At 33.7% G+C, this 14,393-nt stretch overlaps 1 protein-coding gene across 2 annotated transcripts in view; it reads right to left on the reverse strand.

Annotated features, from left to right (window-relative positions):
• The window catches only part of KLHL13 (kelch like family member 13), a 108,396-nt gene that overhangs the window by 22,204 nt on the left and 71,799 nt on the right, over nucleotides 1-14,393 (reverse strand). For both annotated transcript variants that reach the window (XM_080909921.1, XM_080909922.1), the window contains one exon: nucleotides 7,762-7,900. In XM_080909921.1, the coding sequence (XP_080766047.1) occupies nucleotides 7,762-7,900 (139 nt within the window). The remainder of the gene's footprint in view (nucleotides 1-7,761; nucleotides 7,901-14,393) is intronic.

The raw sequence follows: 14,393 nt of genomic DNA on the forward strand, positions 1-14,393 counted from the left end.
CTTCAAATAGAGTCACGTTTTATAGACTTAAGAAACAATTTAAGAACCAAAAGGTATAATATACTAAGAATGAAATTCTGGAAATATTGATTCTATCCATAGGAATAATGCAAACCACAATGTAAACTTCCCATTATAATTTTAAAATTACTTTTGAAAGTAAATATGTGGTTTAATAGAATGGAAACCTCAGAGAAATTATCTGATCCAACCATTGCTTTTCTAGGGAGAGGAAAATATTCACTTATTATACATATACTTTAGGACTGAAATAGATATTTGTGTATCTCCTCAAATGAATTGCTTATTTTTATTCACAACCATAAAACTTTGCATAAATACCCCTTTCCTTTGCCAATATAAAAACTCTTAAACCCTACTTCTGCAATTCACCCCTTGCCTCTCTTATTCAGAAAAGCAGATATAAAAGAATAGCAATGCATTTTGGCAAAGCAATGTCTAGTCTACTTGGAGACATTGTTCTCATTCTTAAGACAAGAACTGACCCTTACTATTCGATTAAGGACTGAAATGTGCAGTAAGCTTATGGTACATGTCTTTAAACTTTTGTGAATATCCATAAGTACTAACTGAGCCTACTGCTGTGGGGGTAAGGCTTTATTAGCTGTTCAGAAGCCCAGGCAGTTTGGGGACCAGTACCTTTGAATTTGCCGGGTTTTTTCACATATTCTTGGTGGAAATGTTCAAGTAGAATAGCCCTATTTCATTCAGAAGCTATCAAAGAGTACTGTAACATCATATAACCATGGTGGGAAAAACACTAGCTTTTTGTCATTAACCAGAAACTAGAAACCTAGCTTTTCTCAAGAAAGAATTAGAATGTATTTAAACTGCTTGTTTGTGAAAGAATTGTAAAGGTTGAAAATTAGAAGAAAAATAGAATTAAACCGATGTTTAAGAAGAAAATGTTGGGTCCAATGACTTGGCTTGTTTATCCTTTCTTCATCAAATAAATTTGAGGTTAAAAGTTTGTAAATATATATATTTTTAAAAAGTCAAAACACATAAGGATAAGTCAAGGTGCAGTGGCACAGGCCTATATAACAATGAAGAGCTTTGGATCTCAGTGTGCAAAGAAAAACTTCATTCTGTCCCCTTTCAGTACAGACCACAGCACTTTGATAGTTTTACAACTTTTGAAAATTGATGCAACAATGTACTTCCTGTGAAAGGAAGTACCCATTCCCTAACACCTTGACAGTGCAGCTTAGCCAAGGTATCAACAGACTTCATCCTCATCACAAAGTAAATCATTTTGCATTCACTCACACTACCATGAAAATTCAACCTTTTCTTAGTACAAATTGGTGTCATGAAAGTCCTTTGAATCCTCCTTCAATATATCTATATTTTATTCTCATTTTCACACTTCTTGTGTTTGGGGCTGTACTACTTGGGATAGTATCTATCAGAGGTCCTGTTTGTGGAAAGACTGAGTCTCTCTGCCAGCATCCTGTGATTGCTTATATTTTATTCACCTAGATATGGGGTTTTGTGAGAATTCCTCATCTACACCAGAATGTCAATTGATGCTGGAATTATGCAGGTCTTGTTTAGACAGCCATATTGTTGAGATTTCATGGGTGCAACTTCTGTCCCTTTAAGATAGAAGACACTATCTCGAAACAGACATCTAGGTTCTGTACCTTTTACAACCTTCCCATCCCCTTTTATGATTTTCCCTGAGCCTTTGGTGTAGGGTGGCATTGGAACTATATCAACTGGGACTTGGCATGCCACAATTTGTTCTCTGCATTTTATCACAGTCTCTCATATTCTTTCTCTGATTAACAATAGCAAAGATCTTAGAGATTATGCACAAAGCATACAGTTTTACTACAAAAATAATTTCCTCTCACCAACTTTGTACGCATTCCCTTTGTTCCCCACCCCTCTACACATAAAGAGTTCAGTTTTATGGACGAAGCATAGGCTCAAGTTAACTTTTAAGGGTGTCTTCAAAATTGCTTCCATTAATTTCAATTTACTTTTCTGTCTCAGCACTTCTCCTACTCCTCTATTATTGCATTTCTGCTGTGTCTTGGTTCTCATTTGAGAGAAACTTGTTTGTCCTCAGCTTCTAAATATTTACTTTTTTCCTCCTTCTATAAATTTCCCTATATTCTTCTAGGGCAAACAAGCATTATGATGTTTTTACCTTTTGACATTAAATTTAATCAGTGTAGCAAAGATTCAAATATTATGACAAAAGGCATGTACATACATAAATACCCTAAGAGAATGGAACATATTCATCTAACAAATGTCATACTTATTGTATAAAAGGGATTAAGGAGCTTATGCTATAAAAATAAGCAACAGTAAAATTTTAAAAGTTGCCTGCATAGCAATAGAACCCATATGGAATATACAACCATCATTCAAAAAAGAACTCTGATGTATAGTATGGTATTAAACATAATAAGATAAACAAATATTTCAACTTCTGTATTACAAAGAATTTAGTAGCATATTATAACTAATGTGATGACTATAATTTTGCAAGAAGAATGAGCAAAAACAGGAAATTCAACTTTACAAGAACAATAAAAATTACTGATGGAAAATGCGTTGTTCAAACAAGGATGGAAGATTTTTATAAACCAAAGAAGGAATAGCTAAGTAATGAGTTTATGGAGATGTCACATATTTGATCAAAACAATATGAGCTTCCCTTTCATGAGGCTGCCCCTCATTTGATTCAGAGGAGAAAGAAGAAGGGATGCACTTAAGTTTAAAGAGATATATAGGCTGGACATAATAAAAATTTATATTAATACTAAACACTGTTGTCAGTATATAACATGGCTTGTATTTTCAAAACATCTAATGGCTCTTTATCACTGTGTGTATCATAACTACTGCTTCACAAAGACTTCTGAAATTTGGCTTTAACCTAACTATACACCCATCACTTTTATGACCCTGTGTACTGTAACCAATCATATGGCTTTTATTTCTGCCACTTTTTTTTTTTTTTACATAGATGGTCTCCCTCATTCAAAGCCTACTTTAAATCTGAACTCCTTTAGAAAGTAATTAGCAATCAAATCTCTTCTAAAATAATTAGACAATTTTGCTCTGGCTCTTAATATATAGAATTTAATTTTAGTTTCTAAAGTTTTGTTTTCAGAACAAACCAACCAGCAGCATTTTTCTTCATGTTGCCTACCACAACACCTTAAAACCAAGAAAAAATAATCTATGTAATATTATTATTTCTATCAAAAATGAAATTTACTATATCATCATGTAAATCATTAGATCTATTGATATGTTTTTAAAATCACAGCTAATGAAGAGCTAATATTTGTAAGAATTTTAAATTTCAAAAGATAAAATGGTTTCCAACAAAATTAGAGTATAAATACATGTACAGAGTCAGAAAACCTGGGTCAAGTATGTATGGGTATATGAACCTTAGGCAGGCCTCCTAATTTCTGTGAAATTCAGTATCTCTTTATATAAGGTAGATATGACAATGATTGCCATTTCTGATTCATTTGGTCTATTTTCAAGCATTAATGAGGCAGACTAAATATGAATACATCACAAACTGCCATCTAAATTTATTCATCCTATAAATAAATATTCATAAGAACAGCAAAAAAGGCACTGAGTGATTCCTCTATGCCAAGTATGAGGGCTATTTACTTGCACTGCCTCTTTTAATGATAGAGAATATTTTAAAAAATCAAAGCTGGATGGATATTTATGGAGAATACTCATGTACGCCAGTTCTAGAACACAAGGCATACTGAAAGAAGATTTTGATAGTAGGTCTAAAAAAATCCTTCTCAGAGCGGTCATTCATCAAGGGTTATATGGATATACTAAAAGTTAGCAGTTGCTTTAGTCACAAAATAGCTTTGATGGGAGAAATAGAACAACAGTTGTTAAAACTTCAGTTAGATTGGAAAGAAGGGTTCTGTGTGTTATTGCCTAGCTGGGTGCCTATGGATAACAAGCATATATCACAAAATTTGAAAAGTGTTTTGAAAGGTTATATCATAATGAAATGGTAAATATTTTACCATAAACATGGTAAATATTTAAAAAGACATATTTACACATTTTAAAACATTATACAACCTGTCATGTACCAAGACCATGTATTAATTAATATGTATAATTTTATGTTTTATGTGTCTGATAAACATAAATTAAAAAACAGAAGCATATTGCCAAAAAGGTACCATTTAAGATGAATCATAATGGATAAATAGAAATAATAGAATAAAGAAAAGAAAGGACATTCTTGGGAGAGGAAAAAAGAATAAGAATCATGATATATGAAAGAATGGTGTAAATTTAGAAGGCAGTGAAAAAAATCAAATTATGCTAATGCCAAAGAAAGGAGTAGGTAGTTGAATGGATTAGAAATTGGCATAATGTTAACAAAACAATGTAGGAACATAAGACTGAAGTTATTGTGAGTCTTCCTAAAAGAAATGAGTCACAAGGACATATATGAAATGCTCAGAATATACAGGACTATGAAGCTAGAGAGATTATTGGCTACCTAGGGACAAGGAAGGGGTTGGCAGTAGATGCCAAGTATCTGCTAGCAGATATAGATTTTCTTATAGTTGAGATGATAATCTAAAATGGACAACTGTGATAGTTGCAAAATCCTGTGAACAGTCTAAAATCCACTGGCTCATACACTTTAAGTGGGTGAATTATATGGTATATAAATTTAATCTCAATATTTAAGTGTTAAATACACCTGATGCATATAAAACCAAAAATTATCATTTCATACACAGTAAAAGAAAGACAGTGACAACCCAGGATAATAAACCAAAGGAAGTAAGCACAGATATAGAAGTACTTCAGAAATGGGGCAATGAGATTATCGTTGACTTTAACAATCACTCCTTAAGCTAACTCTAGGTAATCTTCTTACTTCAGAATGTGTAATTTGTACTGCTAACTCTGTTATGGATTCTTCTGGGATTTGTTCAATGTTCTAGGAATCCAAGCTGATTACATATCAAATGTCTTTCTAGGCACGTTGACAGCCTAATTTGTTGCAGCCTATTTACTAAAGATGACTAATCTTTTGGAGTCACTCAGGCCAACCAGATGGATACCTTATTTGGTGTACCCATCACTTCTGATCAGCTACAGTTTCCTGACATCTTCTCTGTTTAGCTTGGGTGAAAGGAAAACAAAGATTTATCATAGATCTCACTTTCCCATAATTGTTATACTTAATCTTCATATATTTCACCTAGTTTACAAATAAGGAAACTGTTCCAGAGAGGATACGTGATTTTTCTCAAAATCAGATAACTAGCTAGTAATACTATAATTAGAATTCTAGTTTGGGCTGCACTGACTGTATGAACCAAGTTATTCTCACGACAGTTTGGAAATGGGTAATCCTTCAGGGCTAGAATTCCTAAAAACAGTTGCTCCCTATGGAGCAATCACCCCTCTCTAGCTGGAGTTTGTACTGTTGCTAATTTTAACAAAATGATAACATTTATATATTACACACTTCTCTGGCTTATTCCCTTGACAATCTCCCATCCAAAATTAGATAGAAAAGGGTTCCCTGTTAGTGCTTGGTCTTAGAAATTTGTTTGTGGGAACATACTTTTTAAAAATAATATTTTATTAATTCTTTGAGAATTTCATACAATGTATTTTAATACATTCCCACTCTAAACCCCTCTTCCCAGATCTAGCCACATCTAACTTCACTGCTGCTGCTGCTGCTGTTTCTCCTGTTCTTCTTCCTCACCACTGCCACTGTATTTTTCTCCTCTTCCTTCCTCCTCCTCCTCATTTAACTCATCCATTTCAATTTGCATCACTTATGTGTGAGGCCTGCCATAGAGGTTTTAAAGAAAACAAAGCTCTTTTCACAACTACCAAATGCTGATAGCCCCTCAGCTAGGGATGGCACTTTCTACCAATCTCACTCCCCCTGAACTAGGATTTTGTCTCTCTTGGGTTTTCACTGGTCTTGAACATGCTGTCAGAATTACTGGAAGTTCAAATGTGTGTTTGTCCTATTGAGTCTGAAAAACTCTACTTCTTCATAGTCATTTGCCACCTCTGCCTCTGGCTCTTACACTCTTGATGATTGATTCTTGAAGCTTTGCGGGAGGGATGTGGCACAGATTTCCTATTTAGGTGTAAAGTTTTCCTTTATTCTGTTTTTATTTGCACACTGACCAGTTGTCGGTCTCCCTGAAAGCTACTGAAAGTAGTTTTTCTGGTGAGGGTTGAGATTTGCACTAATCTGTGGGTATAGCAATAGGTCATTAGGAGTTGTTTTAATATATGTCATTTTAGCAGAAAAATAGTATATTCTCTCCTATGGACCAAGACCAGTATAGGCAGAATATTGGCTCCAATAACAGTTTCACGTATGGGCTCTATCTCCTGGAATAGGTCTTTTATCCAAGAAAACATTCTAACATGTCTGCCACTATTACAGCAGTGTCTGGCCAGGAAAGCCATTACTGTACCTCATAGAGGTCACAACTGAGAAACACTGAGAGTTGTTCTTCTCCTCACTAGACTGCATAGCATCTCCTAGCCAGCAGGGGTGGAGTTTTGAGGTCTGTCCTTGCTTTAATTTCACATGATTTATGACTCAAGTATAAAGGGTTTTCATCAATTATGCCTTCCAATCAAGTTCTGGAGGCTAACCAAAAGCAAAGGCAATAGCCTGCAATCCTTAGGGGTTTTGGGGATATCACTATTACCAAACTCAAGAAGATAACCAAGTTCTGGTACTAGTGTTTTTATTTGCTAGCACACACTGTGTATTTTGAATATTGTCTCCCAGTTATAGGATAATGTCACTTGAATCATTTTTGTGTATGCATTACGTTTATGATGTTTCTACAGTGATAGGTTTCCATATCACTTTTTCAAAAGGCGTCTAGTATATCTTTTCCCTCCCCATATTCCCTCCTCCACGTTGACCTCTCATACACTATCCCATTTAATCCTTTGTCATTTCAATTCTCTGTGGCTTGTGTTTAATTTTTTATTTTCTGCCCACTTTTTTCATGTTAGTTATTGATTCTTACATCTATGAATGGGATTACACACAGTAGTCTCCATCCCTACTCCTGTACCATCCTGGCTAGTGAGAACTGAGATATCAAGTAAACATGATATCTAGGACTATGACAATGCAAACTGTAGGAGTGATAAGAAATGAGTATATTGAATAGGAAACTTATAATGTTTACTTTGTATTATACAATTGAGATTAATAAAGATTAGAGAGTCAATGTTTGTAAACATGATATTCTTTAGAGAGGAAGAAGTGAGAGTAAATGATGTGAAATCGTGTGTGTGTGTGTGTGTGTGTGTGTGTGTGTGTGTGTTTGTGTTTGTACGTATGTGTTTGAGTATAAATGAAAATAAACATAAATTTAAAAATGAATGTGACATAATAGCAAGACACTTTACACACATAAAACAGAAACTGAACTGCAGCAATTATTGAAAACTCAAGAACATATGATTTCGCTTAAAATCAAGATGTCTACATTTGGGAGGTTTCTATGTAATAAATTCTATTTCTGAGAAATTTTATGTAAACAAGAGATAAGCTGACAACAGAAAATTTCCATACACGTTTTCTTCCCATCATCACACATTAACAGCCTCTCCAATTTCTGATATCCTGCACCTTAAAACAATAACAACCAAACCCAGAAGGTTTTATACCTATACAAACTCTGCAAAAAGAGCAGTCAAGATTACCTGTAACACCACAGAACTGTGGCTGTTGCTGGTAAAGATGCGTGTGCTTCCTGCCTTGCAAGAATGCAGATGGGAAGAGAGGCCCATTTCACTTCCAAGGCACAGTTTCAAGTGCTGGTCTTCCTCTTCCACAAGTGATCTGAAATTTTTTAAATCAAAAGAAAAGAAAAGTTAAAATGTACAGAATTCATAATAGTGAAACGATTTAGAAAAATAGTCAGCTGCTGCTGACAATCTAAGCATGAAATATGCTGAAATTTCTTTCACTGTATTCTAATCTCAAACTAATCCATAGCATGGAAGAAATGTACATACTTAAAATGCCTTCATAGGACAGTAATCGTAGAGAAGATCTCAGAAATCAACTAAGAGAGCTTTATGCTGCAGTCTCAAGGAACTTTTAGGGTGACAGTGTTTGCTTTCTGTATTTTACTATTCTGATGCCAATGCCATCAAATTATGTACATAATGGTTAGGTTTAATTTCAAGTGTGCAATTTTAGAAAGAGAAATCTAGCAAATGATGTATATTCTCTATCAAGTACTTGTCAAGAATTTTGTACCCATAAGCTCTTTGGCTTTAACACAATCTGGTGCAAAATGTCCTATTATTAGCCCCCCTTTCTTTTCATATTTTATTTGTTGTGCTTGAATATCCACCTTCGTGTAGGTCTGTGCACTACAGGGGTGCTTAGTGCCCTCAGAGTCTGACCTGAGGAGTCAGATCCCCTAGAACTGGAGTTCTAGATGCTTGGGAGGCACAATGTGAGTGCTGAGAGCTGAATTTGGTTCCTCTGCAAGAGGAACAAGTGCTTTTAACCACTGAGCTCTCTCTCTTGCCCCTATCTCTTTTTATTAAGGAAAACAAAGAAAATGTTAGAAATAACTTATCCAGGTTATTCAAGTAAATGAGTCAAGATTTTGATTTAAGTCTAAATTATTCCAATTCCTGTCCACCTACACTAATAAACGTTTTTCAAATAAAATCAATGCAATATATTATTGCAGTACTACATGTTGCTGTTATTAGTACAAATCAGTCACTTCTAACAACATAAAATATTACACATAAAATAGAAAACTTTAGATAGCTTTTCTCAATTTGAGACTGTTTAAAGAAGTAACTACATTCTACCAACATTTCCACTTTTTTTCAAAGAAATGGATAACATAAGTGTAAAATATCCATATATAATGATATATATAATGTCTTAAAAAGTATTGCAGAATGTACAGTTACTTAATTACAAGAAACTATAGTGAAATCTTTGATAAAGGGCTTTCCTAAGGTTATACTAAAATGACCACCCTGAAATGACCTGTCATTATTTCTTACAAAAGGCCTTTTGTATCATTGCCTCTAGGTGGCTAACATGGTTTCTAAATTATGTGCCTAAGAAGAAGGATTCCTTGGCTTTGGATTGGTTTGGTTTGTACATTTATGATCAATACTGCTAAGTAGATATTAGGAGAAGAAAGAACATCGACTTGAGTTTTCCAACTTATCTATATAACATCCTGAATTTTAAATTATTTGATTTCTTAATTGGACCATCCAATATCAAAGATTTTGCACTTTTCCTGTAAGTTCTATAACCTGAGCTGCTCAATTTTAATTAGAAAGAGTTGTAGTACTATAGCCATTTTATACACAAAGATGTTGCATTTTGAGTACTGTCACCGATCAAGGGATTTTAAATCCTGTAATAATTAGCAGAAATTCTTGCCTTAAGGGTCACATCAATTCTTCTTAATGGCATTAGAGCCATAATGTAGTGAAAAATGAATTAATAATACATAACTATCCTTTATTCATCTCTCATTGATATTTAATAGAGAACAGTTCAAATAAGATTTTGACAAGCATAAAAGAAAATGAACATAGCCTTCCATTAAAGCTTCAGAAATAGCTTTAAAAATAATGATATACTATGCATATAACTTACATAACATACAAAATACTCATATACATGTTTGTAGACAGGCACCAGAATTTATAGAATCAATTGGAAAACTCAGAAGTAGATAGATGGTGAAGCACATCTCTACCTAAAAAAAAATCTATTCATCTAAAAGTATTTTAATAGCAAATTCAAGCAGACTGTGCTATTCATTTTTATATTCCTTACACCGAGCCTGGCATGAGGGGCTTAATTTATGTCCTGTAACTGAATATGTAATCTCATTTCTGTGAATCATTCTAAAGACATGTCTTTATCACACAGTGTTTAAAATGACCATCAATTATTTTTTTGAAGCAAGGGCATGGGTAAAGCTGGAGCTGTTCTGTCCTTATGACAAATCTTAGACGCTGCCTCTTAGAATAAACTACAGATAACAACTTGTTTATTTGTCAGCTGTTCCTTGCTCTTGAAATCCAGAAGACTTCTATAAAAATGCCATCCTTTTGTGGCAATGGGAGATAACTAGCTTTCTAATTAATTACTTTGAAAGCTGAAGAGGCCCTCATACTTGACTTCTGGAATACTGAGGAGACAGACTCTTTAACATTCTGAACACTCTTTATTATTTCTGCACCAGTAACAGTACATGTCATGTCAACCTTCTTAGGAGACCAAGTTTATTGACTGCAAGGAAGAGCATTGTTCTTCAACACTGAAATCAAGTAATGCCTTTCTGTTTTTGTAAAGCCCAGACCACAATTATATCACATTATATTAAGGGACTGTTTATCAGACAAAAATTTTTGTCTTAAATTTTTTTTGTCAAGTCATTTAGTTAAAGCAATATGCATGCCAATGGTTCTCAAAAGGTAGAGGAAAGGACAGAATTTTGCCTCCAGTGCCTGCCCCTTGTCATGCACATATGCCTTGACAATGACTGTGGACATTTTTCACTGTAGCAACTGAGGGAGGGGTAGGCAATTACTGTCATCTCTTGGGTGGCTGCTGGAGAATACTACAGTACACAGGACAGTTCTGTATGTCAAAGATGTTCTCTAGCAAAAATGTCAGTGTTGCTAAGGTTGCAAAACCCTGCTATGAAGGGGTTGACTTTCACATGAAGTGTTTGAGTAATTTCATGTTTTAAATATTTTCCAGTCCTTGGCTTGACTCCACAAAGTAATGTTAGCAGTACAAAAACACAGTGGGGATTATTAATTACCACTACATCTTCTAAGCCATCTAACAGAACACTTCAGCCATCCTGATCTCTAGCACTTTGAAAACTCAAGTGTTTACCACAGATAGGTAGATAATAGCTCTGAGGTTTATAAAATAATTATATAGAAAAGATTTTTTTATCTTTCATGTAGGAATAACAATTTAATTCTACTTAAAACAACTGTTAACTGGATTTATTTTCACATAAGTTACAATCTCACAAATCTTGAACAAACTCTGCAATTATATAAATACTCAAAGGTTATCTAGAGGAAGCAATGCCTTTATCAGCTTTTCTAAAACTTAAATATTTCTGCTATATTAGTGTCTACATATGGCTGCCAAACTAATCACATACTCTGAACATGTTTTATTGTCAAAACAACCATCCAATGAACACAAAACCAATCTTTCATAAAATGTGCATGAACCAGCCAAATGTGTTTATTCAAAGAAAATAATCACTGGTTTTCTAAAAGAGGATTAGTTTATAGGTAGAGGCATCTTGATTTATTTTACTAAAATAACATGAAAAACTGAACACACAGTAGTGTATTTACTTACACTGCCGTTTGAAGAAAAAAAAAAGTCTACCATTTGATTTTTGTTAACTAGGAAATGCCAACATTGTGATCATATATCAAATTTTCCATATGTCACAGAAAATCTCAAGGAAATTTACAAATGTAAATGAATACAAATGTACAATTCATATAGACAGATGTACAAATAGTTAACAAATAAAAATGTTCAATATCTTCACTATCGCTGAGCATCATGTCAACATAAAGTATCTATCTGTAAATCTATACATTATCAAAGCATAGAACACAAGACATACTTTCAAAATTACTAATGCAGACATGCATGAAATCACTGGGGTCTATGTGGAGCTGTTCATCCAAATGGATACTTGACAAAAAGACTTCTAAAAATTACTAGACCAGTCGTTTTTCTTTCTTTTTTTCTTTTATGATAACAAGGGACGGTGCATTGCATCTATGCCTAGGAGACTGCCACAAAGGGAGTGTTCTGTGAATCTTGTTAAAAACATTTCCAATATGGAACAATGATGGCTAAGTTCATTTGTTCAAGGTTCTAGAAAGAATTGAATATTCTTATAAATTACTATGCCAATTACATTGGTTGGTATGCTTCATAGAAAGGCATATCTAATTTGCATTGAGTCCAAATTCACAAACTCCCTCTAATCAGTCCTACATCTCTATATCCAAAAGACTAAGTATACTAAAACCGGCTATTGTGTTGGAAATCTAGGTATTATCTTGGTAAGTTATAAAATGCACAGTTCATTTTCTTGGCTTCTATCACCCCAATCCACAAATACATTTTAAATGCAAAAGCCAGGGAAGGTGACATTTCACTGTCAAGGAAAAGGGAAACAGTTTAGTACTTTTTGAAATTATCATAAGAATACATTAAAACCACATGACTTTCCTTGGTAGGGAAGTATGCCAAATTATACACTGGCAGATTAACTTTTAGCTTACACCAAATAAAGAACAGCGCAGTGATGTTACAAGAAAATAATCTGCCTTGAACATTCCTCCATTACTTGGAATTCGTCAGAGAAAACATGAATCAGAATAAAATACAAAGTATATGAACAACAACTTTTTTGTTTCCCTTCATTAAGTTACTGGCTAATTTCACAGTGGCTTTTGGCTTGCTATCACTTCCTTATACATATTAAATCTAACATATACTATAACAACACAGCTTCACTCCAACAAAACACTTGTGTCTCGTAAGTTAATATTTTAAGTATAACGCAAATATTTTTAAATTCCAAGGTCAATAGTAGTATCATAACCAAATGCTCCTATCAGTGGGTGAACACATAAGAACAGCAACACTAACCAGACAACACATGAGACTTAGAGGGTTTTGCAGTAGCATAAAGCAGGCCAGTTAATCAAGTCAATGACTCATCCTTTCCACAACCCGGCCCCCAGGAAAAGAAAAGACAGATTTCAAACTCACATTTTTAAAAGAAAGTCAAGAAAGGGGTTTTCTTCAAAGAAGTACTCTCCCTCCATTTGTTTGTCTGCTCTGAAGTAGAGAAGTGTGCACTAGCAGCAGCATTTGCTAAATGAAATATTTCTTGTGATAAAGTTGCATGGCAGGTGGAGGAAGAATTTTGCCACCTGTTCTCATACTCATTTGAATTTGAGTGCTAAATCTGTCAAGGTATTTCCTTCCACCCTTGAGAAATGAATCAAAAACTTAAGATGATAGAAGCCATTTCCCACCAGTTTTCAGATAGATTCAAAGTATGAATTGAATGTTAAAGATTTTAGTAGACTTTTTTTATCCTCTTCCATCTATCCCAAACAAAAACTGAATGATAAATCAGACATATTTGCATATTCATACTCATTCATTTTATTTCTCTCCATTATGAAAAATTAGGAAACTACAAAATAAAAATCAGGAAAAAAATTTCCAACTTCTGAAATTAACATTTATAAAAAAATCATTATATATGAAACATAAAAAATCTATTTTCAAAACAGTTGTTTAAAACAAATGAAAAGTGTGTACAATACTTTAAATATGGAGATTTCAGTTTACCAACAATATTCGCAATATTATTGCATGAGAAAATTACAAATACAATGGCAGTCTGTATTAGTAAGGTATAAATTAAGTGATGGCTAAGAAAAGTATAGACAACATATCTCCTTAATGAGGTTAGGCTTGAAAGAAATCAGAAAAACAAAGCTTCAGAAGTTATTTGTAATTTTATAATATATGTTAAGTCTATTATTATTGATCAGAAATGGCTATATTAATAGAAACACCCAGCATAAACAATATTTGTTATTTCCATCAATAGCTACTGTTTTTAATATTCTATTTCTGCTGCGATAATACAAGCATATAGAAAAAGAAAAATAATCAAGGTGATAAGAATATGTCAAAATGGAATTTCAAAGTGGAAAAAAATATTGTGCACATTTCTCAAATGCATACATCTACCATGTCCAAAATAGAATTACATTAATAAGTAGCTGATGTTCATAATAACATAGGAATAAGATCATTCACTCAGCACCTGCTGTGTACTAGGCACTGTGCCAAGCACATTCTCATATGGTACTTAATCCTCATGACAATCCTACTTTCAAGACTGGGAACTGAAGCCCGGGGAGTTTAATGCCTTACATACATATCATAACTATGAATCCAAGCCCATGTCTAAACCTAGAGCCAACATTGTTTCCATTACATGAGGGCTACAAGTTAAAAATAGCAGAGAGTGGAGACTGTACAATGATTCACATTTAAAAGTTTATTTTATAAATACTAGAAAATACCATAAAATATAATCTGTTGGAAACAAGTAATTTTCTGATTTAATTAATTGATTCCCAAGTTCCCTGCTTTGAGTATGGGAAAAGATGATGATAAGGCAAGAGTTAATGGGTACAAGGTCCAGATGGTTTAGTGTAATGCTTCTAATAATCTATAATATAGGATAACT

The sequence above is a fragment of the Micromys minutus genome (genome assembly GCF_963924665.1).
Source record: "Micromys minutus genome assembly, chromosome: X".
Taxonomy (NCBI): Eukaryota; Metazoa; Chordata; class Mammalia; order Rodentia; family Muridae; genus Micromys; species Micromys minutus.